Below are 20,545 nucleotides of genomic sequence, written 5' to 3' on the forward strand. Positions count from 1 at the left end.
TTTAACAGAAAAAAATAAACAAGGCAATGTAAAAATGGAAACAACATGAGCAAGTGGAACATCACACGGAGGACTGTGATTTAATAACATGTCAGTGTGGATGAGAAACTTGGGGCTTGTTTTCTCTGTTTTATCTGGCATCACTTTGACCACAACCGAGCTCAGACCATCTGCCAGTTCTCGTACGTGTCCAGTTAGTGGGCCACATGGCTGCTGCCTTCAGAATAGATTGGGGGGGGGAATGACCAGCCAGCCTTGACCAACTTGTTGATCGGAGGCCAGGAGGCTACTGTAAATGAACTTGGTCCCATCTCATTGTGCTTCCGCGTTGATCTGTCCACCCCACCTCAGAGGTCAGGCAGGAAGAACAGTCAGTGAAATCGGGGGGCAGAGATTCTTAAAATGCATGATGAATGTCCAAGAGCAACAAGATGGGACAGAAAATGTTACAGGAAAACACGTCGGCCAGTTCTGAAAATGAAACTGGCTGATGGAGAAGGACAGATGCTGAGCTTGCTTGACATTACGACGTTAGCCACCAGGCTAACGTTATGCCCCTTTTCTCTAACACACAAGGGTTAACACTTGTAATGTCTGCTTCTTAAAAAAACATTCTTCTATGTCCCACTTTGACGATTTCAGTGTCGCTAGCTAGCAGGTAACATGCTAACATGTAGCTTCTTCTTGATTACCGTATTTTCAGCACTATAAGGTGCACTGGATTATAAGGCGCACCTTCAATGAATGGCCTGTTTTAAAACTGTTTTCATATATAGGGCGCATTATAAGGCGCATAGAATAGAAACTACTGTAGTGGCTGGGGTTGCGCTATGCATCCACTAGACGGAGCTGCGCCAAAGGGAATGTCAACAAAACAGTCAGATAAGTCAGTCTGTCAAACTTTATTAATAGAATACAAACCAACGTTCTGACAACTCCGTTCACTCCCAAAACAAGTTGGTGCATTCACAATACGGTACCGTACGTACCGGTAACTGCGTGACTGAAAGCCTTGAGTTTGAGCTCTGCGTCTAAGCGTGTCTCTTGAAAGGTGCCATTTTGGGGTCTTTATACACACCCAAGTGGTGTGGGACTAGAATTCCCCTTTACCGTTTTTAACCGCTGTTACTTCGGCGACGCCCCCTGACTACGGTAGCCATAATTAACCAACATTGATCCATATATAAGGCGCATCAGACTATAAGGCGCACTGTCGGTTTCTGAGAAAATTAAAGGCTTTTAGGTGCGCCTTATAGTGCAGAAAATACGGTAATATATGTTTGTTCACATATTGGGTGGCACGCTGGTGCAGTGGTTATCACTGTCACCTCACAGCAAGAAGGTTCCGGGATCTTTCATGTTCTCCCTGTTCCTGCGTGGGTTCTCTCTGGTACTCCAGCTTCCTCCCACAGTCCAAAGACATCAAGAGGGGACCAGGTTAATCCAGACTCTAAATTGACCGTAGGTGTGACTGGGAGAGCCAGTGGTTGTCTGTCTATATGTGTTGGCCCTGCCATGGACTGGTGACCCGTCCAGGGTGAACCCCGCCTCTCACATGAAGGCTGCTGGGATAGCCCCCCCACAACCCTTCACAGGATAAGAGATAGAAAATGAACGGGTTTATGGTCACATAGTTTGCTCATATCATGCAGCCCTATAGTGCTTAAACTAGACAAAACACACCCACAACACATACACTTATCAAACAAAACCACAATGTTGGTAGATATAAACTTCATGTTAAGTAGTTTCATCAAACTGTTGTCGTCTTAGCAATCAGGTTGTCAGCTTAGGGAATGTTTTTGTATGTTGTTCAGGGTTGCACGGACCACCAACATGGGATGTCTTTTAATTTGGAGGATTTTTTTTTTTTTTTCTTTCTGATCACGGCTGCTTGGTGAGAATGTCTTTACCTTGGAGACGTCTCCTAGACAGCCAGGGTTCAAGATTGCAAATGTAAAAAGGCTTTGTTACCCGTGACAGGACGATTCGGTCACGGCAGTCAAACACCGATAGAAATGATAGAACAGACACTTATGTTTGCGCGGGCAAACGTTACAAATTATCAACACTTCCACAGAAATGAGCTGCCATGTTTGACGATTCAGTCCTTCAGGCAACATTTCTCTCTAAATGAATGCGGCTAATTACATCTTTCATTTCAGAATCGCATCGTTCCACAAACGTTTCATCGAGATGGAAATGGATTCTAAATGTCCTTTTAATGAACTTTAGCCCAAATCCAATCTAGAGGGTCGGAATATCAATATGCAACTTTCCTGTGAGAAGATGCTGGAGTCCATATCACACTGCACATTAATGTTCATAGCACAAATAGAAACTGGTGAGCAGATTGTTTTTTATGTGCTTTGGTGAGTCATGTCGAGGACACAGTCGAAGCAGAGACACCATATTTTAATGTAACAGGGATGAGGGCTCTTCATTGGATTGTTGCTGATTCACGAGAAATGTACTTCGCTCGAAGAATATAAAGGAGGATTGAATGCCATTTCTTTCCATCGCTCAGTCGTATTTATTACCTCCAGGATCCAGGGCGCAACAATGAGGCTGATATTCACCGTACTAGCTGGACGGGAGTAGTTTGGGCCAAGGAAGGATCGGTGCAGCTTTAGGGTGGATTAATCATGAGTCTTCTCTCCTTGTGACTGGACCAAGTCCATTTTGAATTTGGTCAGAAAGGCCTTAAACTGATACTTCATCCAAAAGTCTTCATAAATTAGCATCCTGAGCTCACAAATCTAATTTATATGTATATTTATATATTCTCCTGCATCACTTCTTTGGGACTCCAGAATGCAGATGGAACCAGACCCGTGTTGAACGTGAAGCTAACAGCTCATGAGCTTTAAGCTGCGGGCTCCTTCTGCATTTTTGGAGTAACAAAGACATGACGCAAGATGGGAAACGATTTTATTTGCAGCCAGTTTTGATATTTTACCACAGAACACCAAAGCGTTGGTCAAACCACCTGGGAGACTCATGTTACGACCCCTTAGTTCTTTGTCTTCAATTGATGTACAGCAACATAAGGCACAGTAACTGAGAGCTCTCCCGCTGCATCATTGTCAGCAGTATTAATCATTGATGCCTCAGTGTGGAGTGACACCACGTTTTTATTTCACTTTCTAAAGACTCGCTCGGATGTACCGTCAGCTTGGTTTCTAGAATTAAAAAGGAAGAAATTCATCACAAAACGCTTCGCGGGCATGAAGTGACTCAGAAAAACAAAAATGTGTGGTGACAATAACCCGTGACTTGGCTTTAGAAACCGTGTGTGTTATTCACAAACCGTTTGGTGATACCAGGCTGGCTTACACCCACCCCCCCCCACTCTCTGCTGCACCTCCCATCTCATCTTTGATGTTTTCTCAGTACACAGCGGCGCTCCTGAAATCCATTCCACCGCAACACCTCTGAGCCCTCCACCTCCCCGGGGGAGGGGGGGTGGGGTGTGAACCCTGATGTCATCATCTCCTCCTTGCCTGCCCCCAGGTTGAATATTTCCCTCTTGAAGAGGACTAAACACTGATGAGAAAGACATCGAGCCAAATCCTTTTTTTAAACCTATTCAGGTGACATCCTTGTTCCAGAGCAGCCGCGTGAACCCGTTCCAGGTATCAGCTGTCAGTCCAACGATGGCTGCAACACGGTGCAACGTTTCCTGGGTTCCAGCTGAAGAAAGCGGCTGGTGCTCCTTCCCTGCGTATCTTAGGCAAACAGCAATAACATCAGATGAGACGCGACAGGCTGCATTTCCCTGGAAAGACCTTCCAGACATTTATGAATGAATCTTTGGTTTTTGTTTTGTTTTTATTTCAAGAGAAGTGAATAAATGTGGCTCCACGGTGGTGCAGTGGTCAGCACTGTGGCCTCACAGCAAGAGGGTTCCAGGTTGAAGTCCCAGCTCCATCACAGGATCTTTCTGTGTGGAGTCTCCATGTTCTCCCTGTACCTGCATGGGTTCTCTCTGGTACTCCAGCTTCCTCCACAGTCCAAAGACATCAAGAGGGGACGAGGCTGACTGATACTCTAAATTGACTGTAGGTGTGACTGTGAGAGCCAGTGGTTGTTTGTCTATGTGTGTGTGTCTATGTGACCCGTCCAGGGTGAACCCCGCCTCTCACCCGTAGCCACTGGGATAGGCTCCACCCCCCGCAACCCTTAACTGGAATAAGCGGAAGACAATGAATGGATGGATGGTGAATAAATGTGATAGCCTACAAAATCAAGCAGGCGGAGACGCTAAATACTTTTTCCACTTCTCAGCAAATACAACAAATTAAAGCTTTGAATCCTGATTCTGAGTGAGATCAAGGCTTGTTGTACTCGTGCACTGAATTAACTTCTACCCACCGTCAGGACGAACTGGGACACAAGTTGACCAGAGCAGTTTGTTAGTGGAGGAAGATTCGACAGATGAGCAGCTCCTTCATTTGAAGAATTTGGAGGTAAAAGTGAAATTTCTTGCCATTAACTGGACGATAAACACGCCGACTATTAAATGCATTTGCGGTGAAATGTTGACCAATCTCATCAGCCAGGATAATTAAGCCAATTATATTAGAGTTTAACAGCTTTCTCTGTTTTCTGCCTAGCAACAGATTTACCCGAGGACGTATTGGTAGTGGAATATTCTGGATTGTAGTGTCACAATCACTTAGCATCTCCAGACTCGAGTGTCAGCGTTGACAACGCAGCCTCTCGATAAGTAACCACATTTCTGATGCGCCCCAGTCAGTCTGAGAAAACTGGCTTCAGACACACACAGAAGTACTAGTAGTACTAGTGGTAGTAGTAGTCGTAGTAGTACTGTGTGCCTTCTGGCGATAAATGTGACTCGGTGTTTGCTGGGAATGTTGAGATGGAACCGTTTGGATTCAGAAACACTGCACTCATACGTGTGAGACGCCTGTCCGCTGCTTTGATGGGAAGAATCTCCAAGATCCAGACTCCAGTTCCTGCAGATAAAGTGGCTTCGTCCCAGAGTCGGTGGCGATGCACGGATAGAGATGTGTCTGGTCTGGTAGATTTGGTAATCATGTTTCTGTGCAGGCTGATGCCTCACAAGGTCATGTGACATGGTAGAAGGACAGCGGAATCGAAGTGGGAGCGGAGTTGAAGGAGAGCTTGCGGTTACGCAGACGTTTGATCCGAACGAAAGGTGAAAGACAATCAAATCTGAGTGATTTTTAACCGTCTCTGAATCGCAATTTACAGAGAAGTGACCGACTCGTTGAGGACCGGCAATTTCAGGACGCTGCCACCTGAAGTGAACGAACAGGTGATAGAGTGGCGCCTCCGTCCCCGCTGCTCCTGACCAGCATCGCCGCCTCCACCTCCCAGACCCCCGACAGCCTGCAGATCTCATCACCTCGGCTCCTTTTCTTCCACCGAGGCTTCCTGTCATCAGCAGGCGCCTCACGTCTGTTCCTCCTCTGAATCACAGCGCCCCCCCCCCCCCCCCCTACTGAAATATATTCAGGTTTCAGCTTGTTGGTGGCCTGTGCGTAACCCTCAGCTCCTGCTTGCTTCTACCTCTGCTGTGGATTTGCATGTGAAGTGGTTTTTTTTTGGTGTTTTTTTTTTTTTTAATTTCTGAGCGATCAGAGTCAACGTGTCGCTCGCATCCTGGATGGCGACCTGCAGCAATCAGAGCAGAACACGTCTTTGTGACCGAACATCAGCGGAACGGTTTTGTACAAAAAAAACAAAAGAATGTTTGTCTTCACACAAATCCACCGACATTCACCTTCACTGCCAAAACTCATCTTGCCTATATAGATATTTTATATTGGACTTTAAACTGATAGTACATGATGACGCTGCAGAGGAGCTAAGCTAGGACACACAAACGAAATTAAGGAGGAATTTACTTTTTCTCGGCCAGTCCTTTTTTTTTTTAAATGTCTTTCTTACCGTTTACATTTAAGCTTCTAATCTTTTTATGATCAAGTATTTTCTGAGCTGTGTTATGAAAGTTATGTGAGGGAAGTCAGCGGCGTCTTGGCCGTATGGCGTTCGTCTAATCCGGTCTGTGTGTTCAGATGTTGTTCCTCAGGCGAGGCGGTCTGACCGGGAGGAGGAACGATGATGTTTTCACTCGTCAAGCGTCGGGATATCAAAGATATTCAAAGACTTTAAAGCCCCTTAAATGTCTGTTAAAGTGTGTTTCATTTTAATTTTACAGTAAATAATCGTGACTATAAAAACCGCAGTTAACGTCACAAGCGTGTTGACCTGATTGACAGTGGATGTATTTACTGTATCAAATCCCTAAAAAGAACAGCAATTAAAACAGAAAACCTCAGACGGAGGTGCTGGTTTATCCCAGGTGAACCAACCGACGCCGCCGTGGCAGGAAGTCGTGTCACGTCACGACTGAAAGAAGTAAAGCTGGGCGACGGAGCGGCTTCAAAAGTGGCGTAAACAGAAAATAGAACATTGAAAACCATCCTTTGGTCACTTCAGCAAACCGACTCACACACACAGACGCAACAAATCCTGACCAACATCAAACACCCAGCAAAACCAGTAAGAACCTTCCAGGAAGTGACCGGCGAGCAAAATTTGAAGGGAAAGGCCCACATTCATTCAAACAGAAGGAAAGTTTTAAGAACGAATGTTTCGTGTTAATATCCATGGAGGCACCAGGGCAAGCTCCTGTCGACGCCTCACCCGTCCACGCAACGCCTTCACACAAGCGTAGAAAAAGGGCTCCTGGAACTTTTTTAATTTCGTTCTTCTTCGGTTCTCTTCAGCTCCACGCACGACTGCCGAGGTGGAACATTCATACACTGATTTGTTGTTGCCAAATGTAACTTGCTCCTTGTTGTATTGCCCCTTTTGAATTTTCTGGTGCGGCGCGCGTGTGTGTGTGTTTGTTTCTGTGCTCACACGTCGACCTGCTGTGTTTTTAGAGAGCTCTAATTCTAGATGCTGACATGTGACGAGGAAGGAGGACGATGAACAGATGTACTCTGCTCGTGCGTGTGTGTGTGAGACAGGTGTAGCAGACAGCTCTCTACACACACACACACACAACGGTCCACAGAAGCTGCAGGTGGAACCTGTCGCGTGACTCGAGGGAACGTGCCCGAGATGCTATTAAAAACAGCAACTCTGAGCGCTGTGCTCTCTGGAGTGTGAAGCCTATTTCATTCCCTAGCAGCCAAACAGCAGTGGCTTGACGCTCCGATGGTTTGTTGCAGATGGAAAACGGAGCTGCAGCAGAGAATTGGGTTTGTTTGTTATGGTGTTTGGTTCCAGATACAGTGAGGCGCGCGGGCTCGACAGGGTTCCTCACTGGGCTCGGAATCAAGACAAGCATCAGGCAAAATTTGTTTTTTTTTTTAAATGCGGCTGTGAGTAAGTAAAGGTTCCTGAGGATGATTAAAAAAAACCCAACCAACCGAGAAATGACGGGAATACAGGAAAGATGGCGGCTGAAATGTGCAAAGTTCCTCCACGGTGGACCTGGGTGTCCCACACCCCGGCTCCTCCTCTTCCTTTTCCTCTCAAGGTTACAGCTGTGATTCTGAGCGACCGCAACACAAGACAAGGGTCTTAAAAATTAGTTGACAACTCAAACGTCTCATTTATGTTCAGACACGATTTTACTTCCGTGACCGTGACCTGCAAAACACAACGATGGACGGCGAAGCAGGAAGAAAAGCTACCACCGACTTGGCCTCGGTGTTTAGCTCACACCTCCTGTTCGTCTCGTTCTTCGTGTTTCGAGCTTTACTGTGGCGTTTGTTGTGAATGAGGTCAGAGGGTTTATTTTCAAAGAGCTGCTCCCTCGTGAAGGCATCCAAGACTCCGCCATGGACAGCCGTCACCACCGGGATGCATCAGCAGGATTATGCTAAAAACTACCAAACCAATTTTCTTGGGACTCGGAGGAGGGCCGGAGCGCAGAACCCAGGAAGAACCCGGCAGAGGAAAAATTACCTGGATCTCTGAGGAGGGAAGTTTTCCAATCATTTCTTTTTTTAATTTTACGAAACACGTTTTGGTGAATTTCGGCAGCCCCTCTCCATCAGTAATGTAATAACTTCTACATATAAGCTGGTTTGCGGAGGGTGTGAAGTAATATTCTGGTCAAACTGGATCACAAATGGCCTTCGCTGAGCAGACGGAAGTTCAAATGGACTTTTTAGATCAGGTTCAGGTTCTGGAGCTTCTCTGCAGTCCTGACCTTGAAGTCAACTCCTGATGGTGTCGAGAGGCGGTGATGAAATAACGAGCTGAGGATGAACAAACCATCGGTGGCTAATTGTCACTTCACATTTCGGTCAAAACTTAATCATCCCTACTTTTGTTTGCAACAGAAATCATTAAAAACGCCGGCTTTGGTAAATGTGACACAAACATTTTTATTGACTTGATAAGAACACAAATATTTATATACAATGACAAGGACTCTTTTTTCTCCTGCAATACAGCTGTTTGTAATATACTATTTTTTTTATACATGAACTGAAAATACAAAGTTACAGTAAACATGCCATTCGATAAAAATATTTTTACAAAAAAATGTACATTTTCTATATAACAGTTACACGTCTCTACAAGCCCCGAACCGAACCCCAGACCTGCCACTGCGCCAACAAACTGTCAGTATGTTATCTTATTTTAATAAAATGTCTCTTTATAGTCTAATCTTGGATAAAGATGTTAAGGATTAATTACAGGGAGAAAGACATGTTGAGCAAAAAAAGCGCCCAAATGACCCGATCAAACTACAACAGTTAAAAGCAATGAGAGGTCGGTGTTTCTTTTTTTTTGTTTCGTTTGTTTCTTCTTGATTTTTGCAAAATGATCAGACACAATCACCGTACGGTTCATTAAGTAACAAGCTACCAGCGAAACGGATAAACATGAAGCAGCACAGCCATTTCCCTTGAACATGTTTCTGAATACAAAAATAGTGCTCAATATTACACGCCGCCGCCGCCGCCGCCGCTCACCGGACACGTATGAGCTGCAGGACGGAGGTTAGCAGGGGGGCGGCGCCGCCTCCGGGAGGGGCGCGTCATGAAATAGTGTGAGGTGACTTCCTGTTGGTGTGGTTTAAAGGGTCGGTTCAACCAAAACAACACGTTAAGTGTTATTATTTGTTATTCAGTGTGAAATCATTAAATACCATCAAAACAATAAATTCCTAATCTATCATCAAATATGATGTCGTCCCCCCCCCCCCCCCAAAAATTATATATTAATATATTCAATTTCATGTCTTCAAAAAAAAGCCTATTTAGGCTGTTAATTTAAAATATATATGAAGCACATATAAATAAATATGAAGCGTAAGATGGGGGAATAAACTTTTATAGGCCCTTTTAAAAAACTTTATCAAAACAAACATTCCCAGACAAACTCTCCCAGCACGACGGGAGGGAAATCCCTCACGAGTACGAGACCAGTGCTAAATATTCTGCAGGAATTTGAGCGAAATGAGCCTTTAAACCACAACCGACTCTACGTGGAGCCCAGGACCTCAGCTGCTTCACCTTCAGACAGTATAAAGGTCAAAGGTCAACTCTATTGTCATTCATCCACATACACGGCTCAACAAAATGACCTTCCTCACGGTTGAAGGTGCCAACAAACACGCGCACGCGCGCACACACACACACACACACACACACACACACACACACACACACACACACAGGGTGAACCTCCTGGCCAGTCCCTCGCGGTGGTTTCACTTCCTGCCAACACATCAAACACTATGATGAATGCTAGTTTCCTCTCAGTATTATTTTTTACTTATAAAACTTATCCAGCTCACGTACGGTAGTGGGAGTGCTAGTGTCGCTAAAAGCTAGCACTGTAACCTTTGACCCTTGGATTGCATGTTTCTCTGGGACAACCATTTTTGGGCAAAAAGCTAGCTCACTAGCTTAGCTGGGAGGACGACTAACTAGTTTATTTCCTTAAGTAGTTGGCGTGTTCCTTTAAGTAAGAGGATCGGCTGATGTCATTGGCTGATCATCGGTCTGAAAGACGCCAAATTTAGCTGCCACGCCTGGGAAATAACCTCCGACTTCAGACACCAAACAGAAGTCTGCCATCGCTCAGAACCGGAACAGAAATAACCAGCGCAATTAAAACTGAACAGAATGAAGACAAACCCATTGCATCATTCACGTCCCGCCTTTGTCCCGCTACTGAAGTTCTTGTAGACATTTTTAGGTTCATCTCACAAGAAAAAAGGTTTTGCAGCATTTTTTGCCACTTGGGGCAGTCAAGCTGCTTTGAGACAGGCACTCCGGCTTCAAGCCAGTGTCGCCAACTCTGCTCTGTGGCAGTTTTCTGCATTTTTCGGGAGAAAACGCTGAATAAGGACAGAAACGGTTTCAGGTCAAATTCCAGAAGCAAACTGAGTTAGAGGGTTGATGTCAGGTGGGCGTGGCTGCAGTCGCACTTTGCTCCGTAGCACGCCAACAGGAATGAAAACGGAATATTTCATAAGCGTCTGACGCAAACACGTTTTTCTGAAATATCGTCTCAGTTCGAGGAGGGTCCATGATTAAAGATCACCGTCATTTGTCAAAGCAGCTGATGCGTGTGACAGAGCTGAGTTTAATAAACAGAAGCTACACACTAAAGATGTAGTTCCTAATTCATCACGACTGCGTGAGCAACAAAAGCCCGGGAGTACTTCTGGATTACAGAACCATACGGCATATGGAGGATTCAGAGTAAAACATCTTCCGCCATCTCCACGCAGGAAAGGGACTGAATGCAGATGAGGAAGCGAGACGTCGGCGGAGAGGAAGAAGGAGGCGCTGGCTCCCGCACAGCTGAACACTCCATGTTGGGATGCACAGGCTGTGTGTGTTGAGACTCAGGGCCGTGCTCCTTGGCAGCGGGCCTGCGCCAGCGTTGGCTCGTAAGCGCAGGAAGCTCTTTCTGCTTCGTAAACTTGGCGAGAGCGGGACCGTAAGATGGGACGGCCCCACAGGGCGTTGGTGTGATAAATGGATGAAGTTCTGCTCACAGCTACTGGCTTATTTATGAGTGGAAGTCGGAGCAGACGGCCATCATGTTTCATTCATTTTCCTGATGTCACACTGTGGTCGCACATTGTTCTGTCACTTATTCACTGGATTTTTGAGCAACAACCCCCCCCCCCCCCCCCAAAAAAAAGTTAATTGGAAAACAGTTTGTGAAATTACAGCGCAAACACATTTCATAGAAGCAACAGTTGTTCAACAATGTCATGTTCCTTTCTTTTCAAGTCGCGTCATCCTTTATTTTGTGTGTGTGTGTGTGTGTTTTGTTTTTTGTCGCCCTGCCCGTCTCAGGGACACGATTAGTGTACGATGACTGTCAGCCGCTTTGCGATGAAATAGAAGTTGCACAAAAGTATTCACGAGGTAAATTCAGGCCAATGCAAATGAGTTTTAAATACACTTTCTGAAGAGAGCGCATCACATTCAGGCCGTAGCGCCGCACACGCCGAATGTGATTCAGCATCTCTTGAACACACGCACGCACGCACACACACGTCCAGAATCTTTATCCCTCAGAGATCCTTTTCTGTCTCTTGAAGGTGGTGATGAGTTCTAATACCGCCGGCCATGACAGTCTCCTTCCTCACCCTGAACCCAGAAAAAAAAAAGGAAAAAGAAGGAGAAAACACATTATAGGAGCGTCTCTCCTCCTCAAACACGATAGCTATTTATAATCTGATGAGGATTAAGCCCAGTTTAAAGCTGTCCACTTTGAATGGTCTTAAAAATATCTTGAGAAGTGCAGAAATGTTTGCTGCTAGCCTCTCTAATCCTTCTGGACATGACTTATTGAGGTTCTTCTCAGTCTGATTTTCTATCCTTCACAAGCCTGAGAGCAAAACATTCACATTTTCACTGCGACCTTGAGTGGGATTTTCAGGTTTTTAAATATATGTGCTCCTCAGAGGGGTTTTTTCTGAATCGGCCGCTGATAGAATTTTAAAAAAGGTCGAGATGTGCAAAGGAAATGGAGAGCAGAAGTGTGGCGTGTTTCCCTGTGTGTGGAGAGAGAGCTGGGAGCTGGACAGGCAGATAAAGACCAGCAGGACAGAAGCTCCGGTGTCAGCAGTGAACCAACACTTCAAGTGTGTCAGCAAACTTTACTGGAATGAATTCTTCACCCAGAAGCAACACATTTTACACCAAAAAAAAAAAGAAAGACCAGAACTAACTAATCCTCCAGGAGCACAACTCTGCTGGAAGGTTGTTTGAATGTAGCGACTCTGCTGATTATTGATGAAATGAATAATTAAAAGAAGCAGTTGAGACAAACAAATTCATAAAGCATAATAATAAACCAGTCACATGTTCGTCAGTGGGATTTAGACAGCTAGCACGCCGCTATGCTAACCAGCTTAGTCTGAAAGCAAAGCGTAGGCTGCGATGTTTTCGGAGTCGGATTTTGGTGGGTGGAAAGTAGTTTCAGGGCCTGATGTCATCATCTTTAATAACGGCCCTGATGTTGACCGTCGCTGCAGCTCATTTCTGTCGTAGCACGCTCATGCTACGGCGCGGGAGGTGCTCCATCCGACACCTTAAGAGAACAGGCGCCGCTACGTCAGGGTTCTCCAGTGTAGCCAGTGGATATCTGGTCCAAAACCACCGGCTTCCATGCTCCCCCTCATAGTTTACGGTGCGTGTAGCAACTTGAGAGGTTTGCGTGGAGCTGAAAGACGAGGAGTGCGGGCGGATCGTTTCAAAGCAGCCAGTTTACACTCAGACATGAACGCAGGTCAAGAAACGCCAACCACAGACGTTTTTCCCAACCTTGCTGTTCCACCAGTGCGTCCCGTCACCAAGGTGCGCTCAAATGGGATTGGTCAAAGCCACTCACACTACTTATTTTCCGCCATTTTCTCCCTTGCCTGCCGATCCTGTATTTCAATGTAGGCCCGTTTACAGGGAGAAGGCGCGTGGACCCAACTCAGGAGGGTTAATTAAGCTTAAACTTTTGTAGATTAAGATTAAACCAAAGCTAGTGGCCATATTGATCGGGCCTGTCTTTAAGGAGCACCTCAGATATGAGGTGAACTGCAGAAGCAAGAGAAAACTGTCACAGAGCACATCAATAGTGCCCCCCCCCCCGACCCTCTATGAAGAAGCAGGAAGCTCGGAGCTAACTGATGCCGCCGCCGCCGCCGCATCATTACCCTCACCACGAGAGGTGCGAGTCAGGGAACTCTTCACCTCAGGTCTCGCCACTCGTAACCCCGTTCTTCTTCTCCACAGTTCAATTAGACGAGTGTTGTTTATGGCCGGTTCTGGACCATTGGAACACCGTTAATGTTCCCTCTCTCAGACACGGCGTTCGCTGCCCCTCAAGCGGAGCCGCTCGTCTGAACGTCGCTGCTCTTATGACTTAGCGGATGATTAATTAATGTTTGGAGACGCTCACGGAACAGTTGAGCGGCGGCGGTTGTTTAATGAGGACCGGATGCAGGAGTCTGCGGGACATTTAGGAGGCTTGCAGAACAACATGACAACAGAACCCGTCTTACCTAATCTCAGTTGTCAATATCCGATACATGGTTCTCTATCTGAAAAGGAGAACAAAAGAGAGGATTCATGGATATTTTCATAATCTGTCATCAATATGACCTTCAGGAAACAAGTAAATCTCTTCCTCCGCCCGTCTGATGAACAATCTCCTCCATCAGCTCCTATCAGGGATGATCCTGCTCACCTGCTTAATGGCTAATAAATATTGCATCAAGGCGAAAGCACAGGCCACGACTGAGCCCGGTGGAATCCTGGATAATTGCTTCGGTGTCACTGCTTGAACTTGAAAAACTGTCAGGTGTGAAATAACAATGAGTAGCTTTATATTTTAATTCATTAATAACTTTAATTAACTTTTTTTTCCAGCGGGGGGTGGGGTGGGGGGGTGGTTTGGGTTCCCTGAAGATAACGTACTGGGCTGAAACATTATTTAATGACGCTTAAAGGAACTTGAATAGACTGAATATGTAAGACTTTCTGTTTAAAATGTTCTGAATGGGACTGATTAAGAACTCAGCAGAGACCTCTCGTTTATTTTCTAATTAATTAAGTTGATTATCAGCCGTGACGTCGTGACCGCCAGGGGTCGACTAGCGAGAAGGTTGTGAGACAATGCTAACAGGAGAGGTGTCAACCTTCGGCTTGAGAAAAAGGGTTTTTTGGGTTGTTATTGTTGTTGTTTTGTTTTTTTTACCCCGCAATCTCACAGAGAATTACTGCAGTTCCCACAATCCCCACGCGTAGCGGCGATGTCTGATTGGTGGAACGCGCTGTTACCACGGGACATGACATCCTCTCACAGAGACAAGAAAACGATCCCTTGTTTCTTTATGGGGTGAGTGTTTTTTAAACGCATGAAGGCAGATGCACCCTCCTGCCTGTGCCTTTGACCTCCCCTTACGATTTCCTGTTGTCTTTTTGCTTTTTCGCCTTTTTAAACATCAACGTTCTCGGCTAAAAGGTGCTGAACGAGCAGCACTCGTTTCCTCTTGATCCTCTTTTCTGTTCTAAAGAAGGAAACTGTGGCGATCTGAACTTTTTTTGACTTGGAAGAATCTCAGCTGACTGAGATGTTTCCCGCCTGGTTACGTGAAACATCGATTTTCAGGGGTTGGGGGGGAGGCTGACAGCCACCGATCTGCTTTGTTGACTCTTCAATACTGGTTTTATTCGTTCAGTGAGCATGAGAGGAAAAAAGCTCCAGCTCTTGTGCACTGTGATACATCCAGTGTTTCACCAGCAGATCCACACAGGTCTGGTCTCAAACGCTCATCCATGTCCCACGATCCCTCTGCTTTAATTACAGGCTGTTACGTGTGTGTGAGTCAGTGTGCGTGCATGTGTGCGTGAACCAGTGAGAAGCTTTACTTCCACTCTCTGAGTCGGGGTCGACAGGGAGAAACTGTCAGTCCAGGCGCCCTCACCATTCACTCATGTGAAGCCTTGCGCTCTCAGATCTGTGGCCATGAATAATTCTGGAAAATTAACTTTCAGAACACAAAGACTGTCTGCCCACTTGAGATCTCCCAAAGTGCAAGGCTTTCTCTCCCTCCCTGTCAGCCCTGTCAAATGTTTCTTTTACCAGATGGTGGCTGCCCTCCTCGTCGTAGTCGTCCTCGCCTCCGTCGGTCATCTCTCCGGCCTCCACGTCCAGCGCCCCCTCGCCGGCCTCCTCCCCGGAGTTCTCTGCCGTCTCTGACACAGACTCCTCATGCAGGGAGTCACAGTTGTCCTCGTACTTTCTCTGAGCCTCTGTGGGGGAGGGGGCAAGGAAACGAGCAGGATCACTTTCACTTTCCACAGGAAGTAGCTGCTTCAAACAAAACGAAGAGCTCCTTTTTCTTTTCTTCCGCGTGTGTTTGATCGACTTTGTTGTCGCGGAACTGAGGCGAAAACACAAAACGCTCATTCTGGCACACGATTAAAGGAAGTAAGCTTGATTTGCGTCAACATCGGCATGTATGGCAGCATAATTTGTTCTCTAGCACCACCTCGTGGAGGTTTAAAGCTGCCCGTTTTACTGGGTTTTGCCGTTACTTTTCATCTGTTCACTGGAAGTAAATCCCAGCGCAAATGTGCACCTTGGGATGATGTCACAGAGGCTCAGCCCCGTGTGCTTGTGCGTACGTCGTCTGATGATCACAAGGGGCTTTGTTTCCATTCTTATCCCCCCTGGATCTTTCTTGGTGCCTGAACCACCCATGAGGATGTTTTAATTTTAGGCTGCCACAGGACAGGAACTCCATTTGTGGTAATGTCCATGAGTCGCCCGAAACAGCGGACCAATCAGAACAGAGCAGACTTCTCTGAGGTGGAGCAGGAGCCCATACAGCCCGTTTCTGTAGACTGGCTGGATTTACCGCCTGTAGATCTGTAACCAGGAGGGTTCGGACCGTAAGTGCATGCTAACAGTGGCGCATCGGGAATAACGTGGCCCCTTTAAGCTGCATCTTGGACTTCCATAGGCACAAGGCAGCCACATGGTTATTTTGGCATTGATAGGACATAAATACAAGTAATCTCCAGTGAGTGATGAGAGGTGAAATTGTGCTGAGTCAGATGTCCTCACTCTGCGGTGCACTCAGATGGACAGAGGTGGTTCAACTCTAATGACGGAAACTGTCAGTTCAACACATCTGACACAATAGACTTGATTACATTTTCCCTTTATTTCCTCTTCTATCTGGTATTAAGTGACACCAACAGCCCGGCTCGTTCTTTCTCCATTTAAAACCAGTAAGTGCACGCCTGCGGGCTGACAGCAGAGTAGCGCCGCACATTAATGGATGATGGCGTGACCAACACCGTGTGGTTTCTGTAGACGAGCTATTAAGCACTCTAGCCTCAGCAAATCCACTTAATCCTGAAATTTCACATTAGCATCAACAATTTCCAAATTACACAAATTCAGGGAAATTCAGGCGGTGTGGCTATAAAATGTTAAGTGTTTTCAAATATTACTAACAGAAATATTTGCTTATCAAATCCCGTGATTTCTTTGGTGGCTAAAAGAGAAGATCTCTGCATCATCGCTGCAAACGCGCTTCGCGCACTTTTGCCCGTAACGTCAGAGTGACCTCCGTGAGCTGCACTTCACTTATAAACTGAGTCAGCTCGCCGCTGACGTCCGTCCGCGGTTATGACAGAGAGCTCCACTGCCTCTTATCTCCCGCAATGTCAGTGAGACTTATGGCAGGGGTGTGCTCTTCATTTCCCACCCTCTCGGAGCGTTTTCTCACCAGACTCCACTCTCTGCTGCTTCTCAATCTTCTCCAGGCGTCCCAGCAAAGAGTCGATCTTCATCTTTATCTGGGTGAGCTCCCGTTTAATAGTCTGAAGCTGGTCCGTCTTCACTGCTGAGGCACAGAAAACAAACACATCCTCACGTTGCTTGCACTCACTCTGGCGATGGCAGTTCATCACAGATGACATGCTGTCATCTCTTAATACTCTTTAATGTTTTGGTTTTGGCTATCGCATCATCGCTCTGAGTCACACTTTTCCTCGGGGGGGAAGAACATCTCAAATCCGGCCAACTGTAAAGTTACCCAGCTGAAATTGTAGACCTGCTGCTTTCAATTTGAAGATTAGTGCACGGCTTACGCCCACAACGCCGTGCTGAGCTGCTCAAGTTCGGCTCAGCGGTGCCAATATCGGAACAAACTTCACGTTATCTTTGGGTTGCCAGATGAGGTTTGTAATTGGATCGTTTACACTGAAGGATATTAGTGTACGTTTCAGATTTTGGAGAAATGAAATAAGACGACCAAGTTTGTTTTGTTTTTTTTCAGCTTATCCGGTAGTCCAGGAGGCTGAGGAGTTATTGTTTTAAAGCTCACATATTTTCTTGTTTTTTTTCTTTTCTGGAAAGAAAAAGGTATGCAAATGTAAATCTTTCATTTAAACCCACATCCAGTAAACCCACTGAAGGGTGAGGTGAAATGAGCTCCTTTAAGCGCAAGACATTTAGAATCCCAAACTGGAGAGAGATTAAAAAAATACCAGTCAAAGGTTGTGCTACATTTTGCTGTTTTCGCTCTAAATTGAGGACAAGGAGGCAAATGCATCCTAAAAGTCTTTCCAAGCCGCTTCTACATTTTTAATGAGAGAAATCAAAGACCCGCATATCACGATGGAACTCCTGTCCACACAAATACTCGAAATCTCATTTGAATATAATTTGTGGTCGAGGTTTTGGGATCTGGGCTGGTCTGACCGGGGCCATAACTCAGCGGTCGCAGCATCTGAATATTTATGGAGGAGCATTTGTTAGGAAACAAGTCAAGGAGAGAAAGACCTGGATGAGTTGAGCTAATAATTAATTGTGTGATCATCTCAAGCAAGGAGAGTCTCATTAAAGACTTAAGGCTGCCACAGACTTCCGAGCGCCGTGAAAAAAGTGCAAGATAAATGAAGTACATGTAACATTTATTCAGGTGCTGGTACACAACTCTCACGTAGTTGTGACATGGTAGGAGAGGAGAAGACGTGGATGCTTTGGTGGTGCTGAGCCGTGAGGGACCTCACTCTCCGACACCTCAGCAGATGCACTGGCGATTGATGCGAGTGCCCACGGGTCTTAGCGTCCTTGCTACATGCCAGCGGCGCAGGGTTCGAGTCTGGTGGTGGGCAGGACTGACACAACGCAGGTCACGCAGGTTGCTACTAGCTAGCTTGCTTGGAGGTAGCTTTGTGTAGCGAGGGCGACTTTGAAAACAGCACAGCAGAAGAGGAAAGGGTGGAGAACGCTGGCTGAGCTGCTCAGCTGATGGATGGGGAACTTTTACTGAAAGTAGCACCGGGAGAACTGAACTGAATTTGGTGTTGCGCTGAGGGAAACTCCACCAGGTCCTCTCATAAGTGAATATTTCATATAAACACCACAACAAAGAGTGTTGCAGGAGGGACAGGGGGCACGCGTTCCCCTCCCACTGCTTCTGTTTACTGCCTTCTGAAGAAAGGTTCTCCCTCCTCGGCTTCACTTGGGCTTTTTACACCACGACGTGCGTCTGAGGTTTGGGTAAATGAAGCGGAACCATACCCTGTCAAAGTCTGAGCCTTAACTGTCACATGCAAATAACATCTGCTGGAGAATAAAGAACATATTCATACGAGGGCCGTCAACGTTAATTCAATGTTGCTCGTCTCATGGCTGCTCAAACGAGGCTGTACTCGCCTCGCCAGCTCCAACCCAGCAGATTAAAAACCATAAAGTCATGAGATAATCATATTCCTTAACCTTCGGCTACTGAAATGTGGCATCGTTTGGGAAGGGGGGAGGGGGGTTTGTAAAAAAAATAAATAAATAAATAAAATACACCAACAGAAGTTGAGGGGAAAACATAAAATTCACATTGACACCTATCAGATTGTGTCAGGGCTGGAGAGAGGATGGATGAGCTCTCAGTAAACAAGCCCACGAGTTCCTGCGAGGGAAATCAAAAACGTGCTCTATATGCATGCCCCCCCGACCAGAGCTCCTCCTATGTCTCACATATGCATAAAACATGAACGGCTGCATGATATTTGGTGACATATTACTCCCCATGAAAGGTTTTTTTTTTTAATCCGTCAGTAGAATTAATTCTGAAAAAAACAACACCGGCAGCACAGGTATGGAGTGTTTCCTTCGGCGAGTGTTTAATCTGAGTGAATAATCCCACACAGAAGACCTCGGTTGAAGCTGCCACCAACCTGAAAGCAACGGAGCCGCAGAAAATGAAACTTTCCGGCGTGAAAGAAGGACGAGTGCGGTTATCTCGATGGCGGGTAACACTGAGGTGTCTATCTGCCACCCAGCGTCACCTGCTCCAACGTGTGCAAATCAACATCCACGAAAGCGCACACGCACGCCCCCGGATCCTTATTCCAGCATTATCTCAGCTCACTCCGGGCAGCTTACTAGTTGTCCTTTGATGATAAGAGAGTGTGGAATAGTTTCTAATTTATCAGCGCCTGCAGGCGCTTTTTTTTCCCCTCTCCCTCTTTTGTGCTATCAGACACATAAGCTGCAGAGAGAAAACATACACATCCTAATCCAAAATCGTTTCATCAACACAGCAACTTCAGATAGCCTGGAAATGGGAGGAAAATACGCTATTGTTATTCAATAAGCATTAGGGGAGATTTAGGGAACGAGTAATGAATCTAATTTTAGGGCCTGGTGATGGGGAAAGTCAGGATAGCTTGAATTTATGAAGATTAAACTGGACAAAGCTGCTGATTAAGTGGCTGAGAAGTGTTTGAAGAAAGATGTTTGTTGCAATATCTGAACTTCATCTTGGTTTATAACCGCCAGTCTGCGGGAGTAAAGCATTATGAAGTTAAGGCGGTGATATTTTCCAGTGAAATATAGGCGAAATTGATTTTACCGATGTGATGAAGGCGACGGCAGATTTATCACTGGACTCCGCAGTCGGCTTGAATTAGTTCTTGGTGCCGTCTTCCAGCTCATTGTTTGGGCTTTATGGGCCGGTCCCGCACTGCTACGGCTCACTCCAACACTCCTCATCAATCTCACTTCCGCACAAAAGAAGGCAGCTGGTTTCAGCCAAAAAAAAGAGAACTCACTCCGCCCTACCTGCCAGGCTCCGAGAGGCTTGCTTGCAGTGACCTAGTGAAGCAAGTGGAACGTTTAACAAGTGGGGAACCCTCAAGTGTGGGCGGGTGAGCGTGGGTGTGCAGGAAGAACTCTCACAGTTGGCCGCCGTCATGAGGTGTTTGGACTTTTTGCACCCACAAAATGACCAAAAGGTACAAACCAAACAGACACGGCAAATTCAAAATGGAGGAAAGCTTTGCAATATTGCAACATCCTATGCCTCCCCATTTTTTTGCTTCAGTGTTATTGAAACAATTGTCATTAAAACATTCATCAGTTTTCATCATAAAACTAATTAAAAGAAGAGGTCCGAGTACAGGAAAAGTGCTGGAGGATGTTTATCGAAGTGTCCGTCTCCCTGAATGCATTTATTACGATTCGTTCTGTTTAAGTTTTCTTG

General features: G+C 46.0%; 1 protein-coding gene across 5 annotated transcripts in view; it reads right to left on the reverse strand.

Moving 5' to 3' along the window:
• Positions 1 to 11,156: 11,156 nt before the first annotated feature.
• ralylb (RALY RNA binding protein like b) overlaps positions 11,157 to 20,545 on the reverse strand; it is a 124,281-nt gene continuing 114,892 nt past the window's right edge. For 4 of the 5 annotated variants that reach the window (XM_086190834.1, XM_086190837.1, XM_086190838.1 and 1 more), the window contains 4 exons: positions 16,784 to 16,900; positions 15,127 to 15,296; positions 13,544 to 13,582; positions 11,158 to 11,633 (listed from right to left, as the gene is read on the reverse strand). In XM_086190834.1, the coding sequence (XP_086046960.1) occupies positions 13,550 to 13,582; positions 15,127 to 15,296; positions 16,784 to 16,900 (320 nt within the window). In that variant the 3' untranslated portion in view covers positions 11,158 to 11,633; positions 13,544 to 13,549. Of the gene's footprint in view, positions 11,634 to 13,543; positions 13,583 to 15,126; positions 15,297 to 16,783; positions 16,901 to 20,545 lie in introns of all 5 variants that reach the window. The other variant, XM_086190835.1, reaches the window with a different exon arrangement.

The sequence above is a fragment of the Aulostomus chinensis genome, chromosome 21 (genome assembly GCF_037954235.1).
Source record: "Aulostomus chinensis isolate RoL2024-O1b breed Wild chromosome 21, RoL_Achi_v1.0, whole genome shotgun sequence".
Lineage (NCBI taxonomy): Eukaryota > Metazoa > Chordata > Actinopteri > Syngnathiformes > Aulostomidae > Aulostomus > Aulostomus chinensis.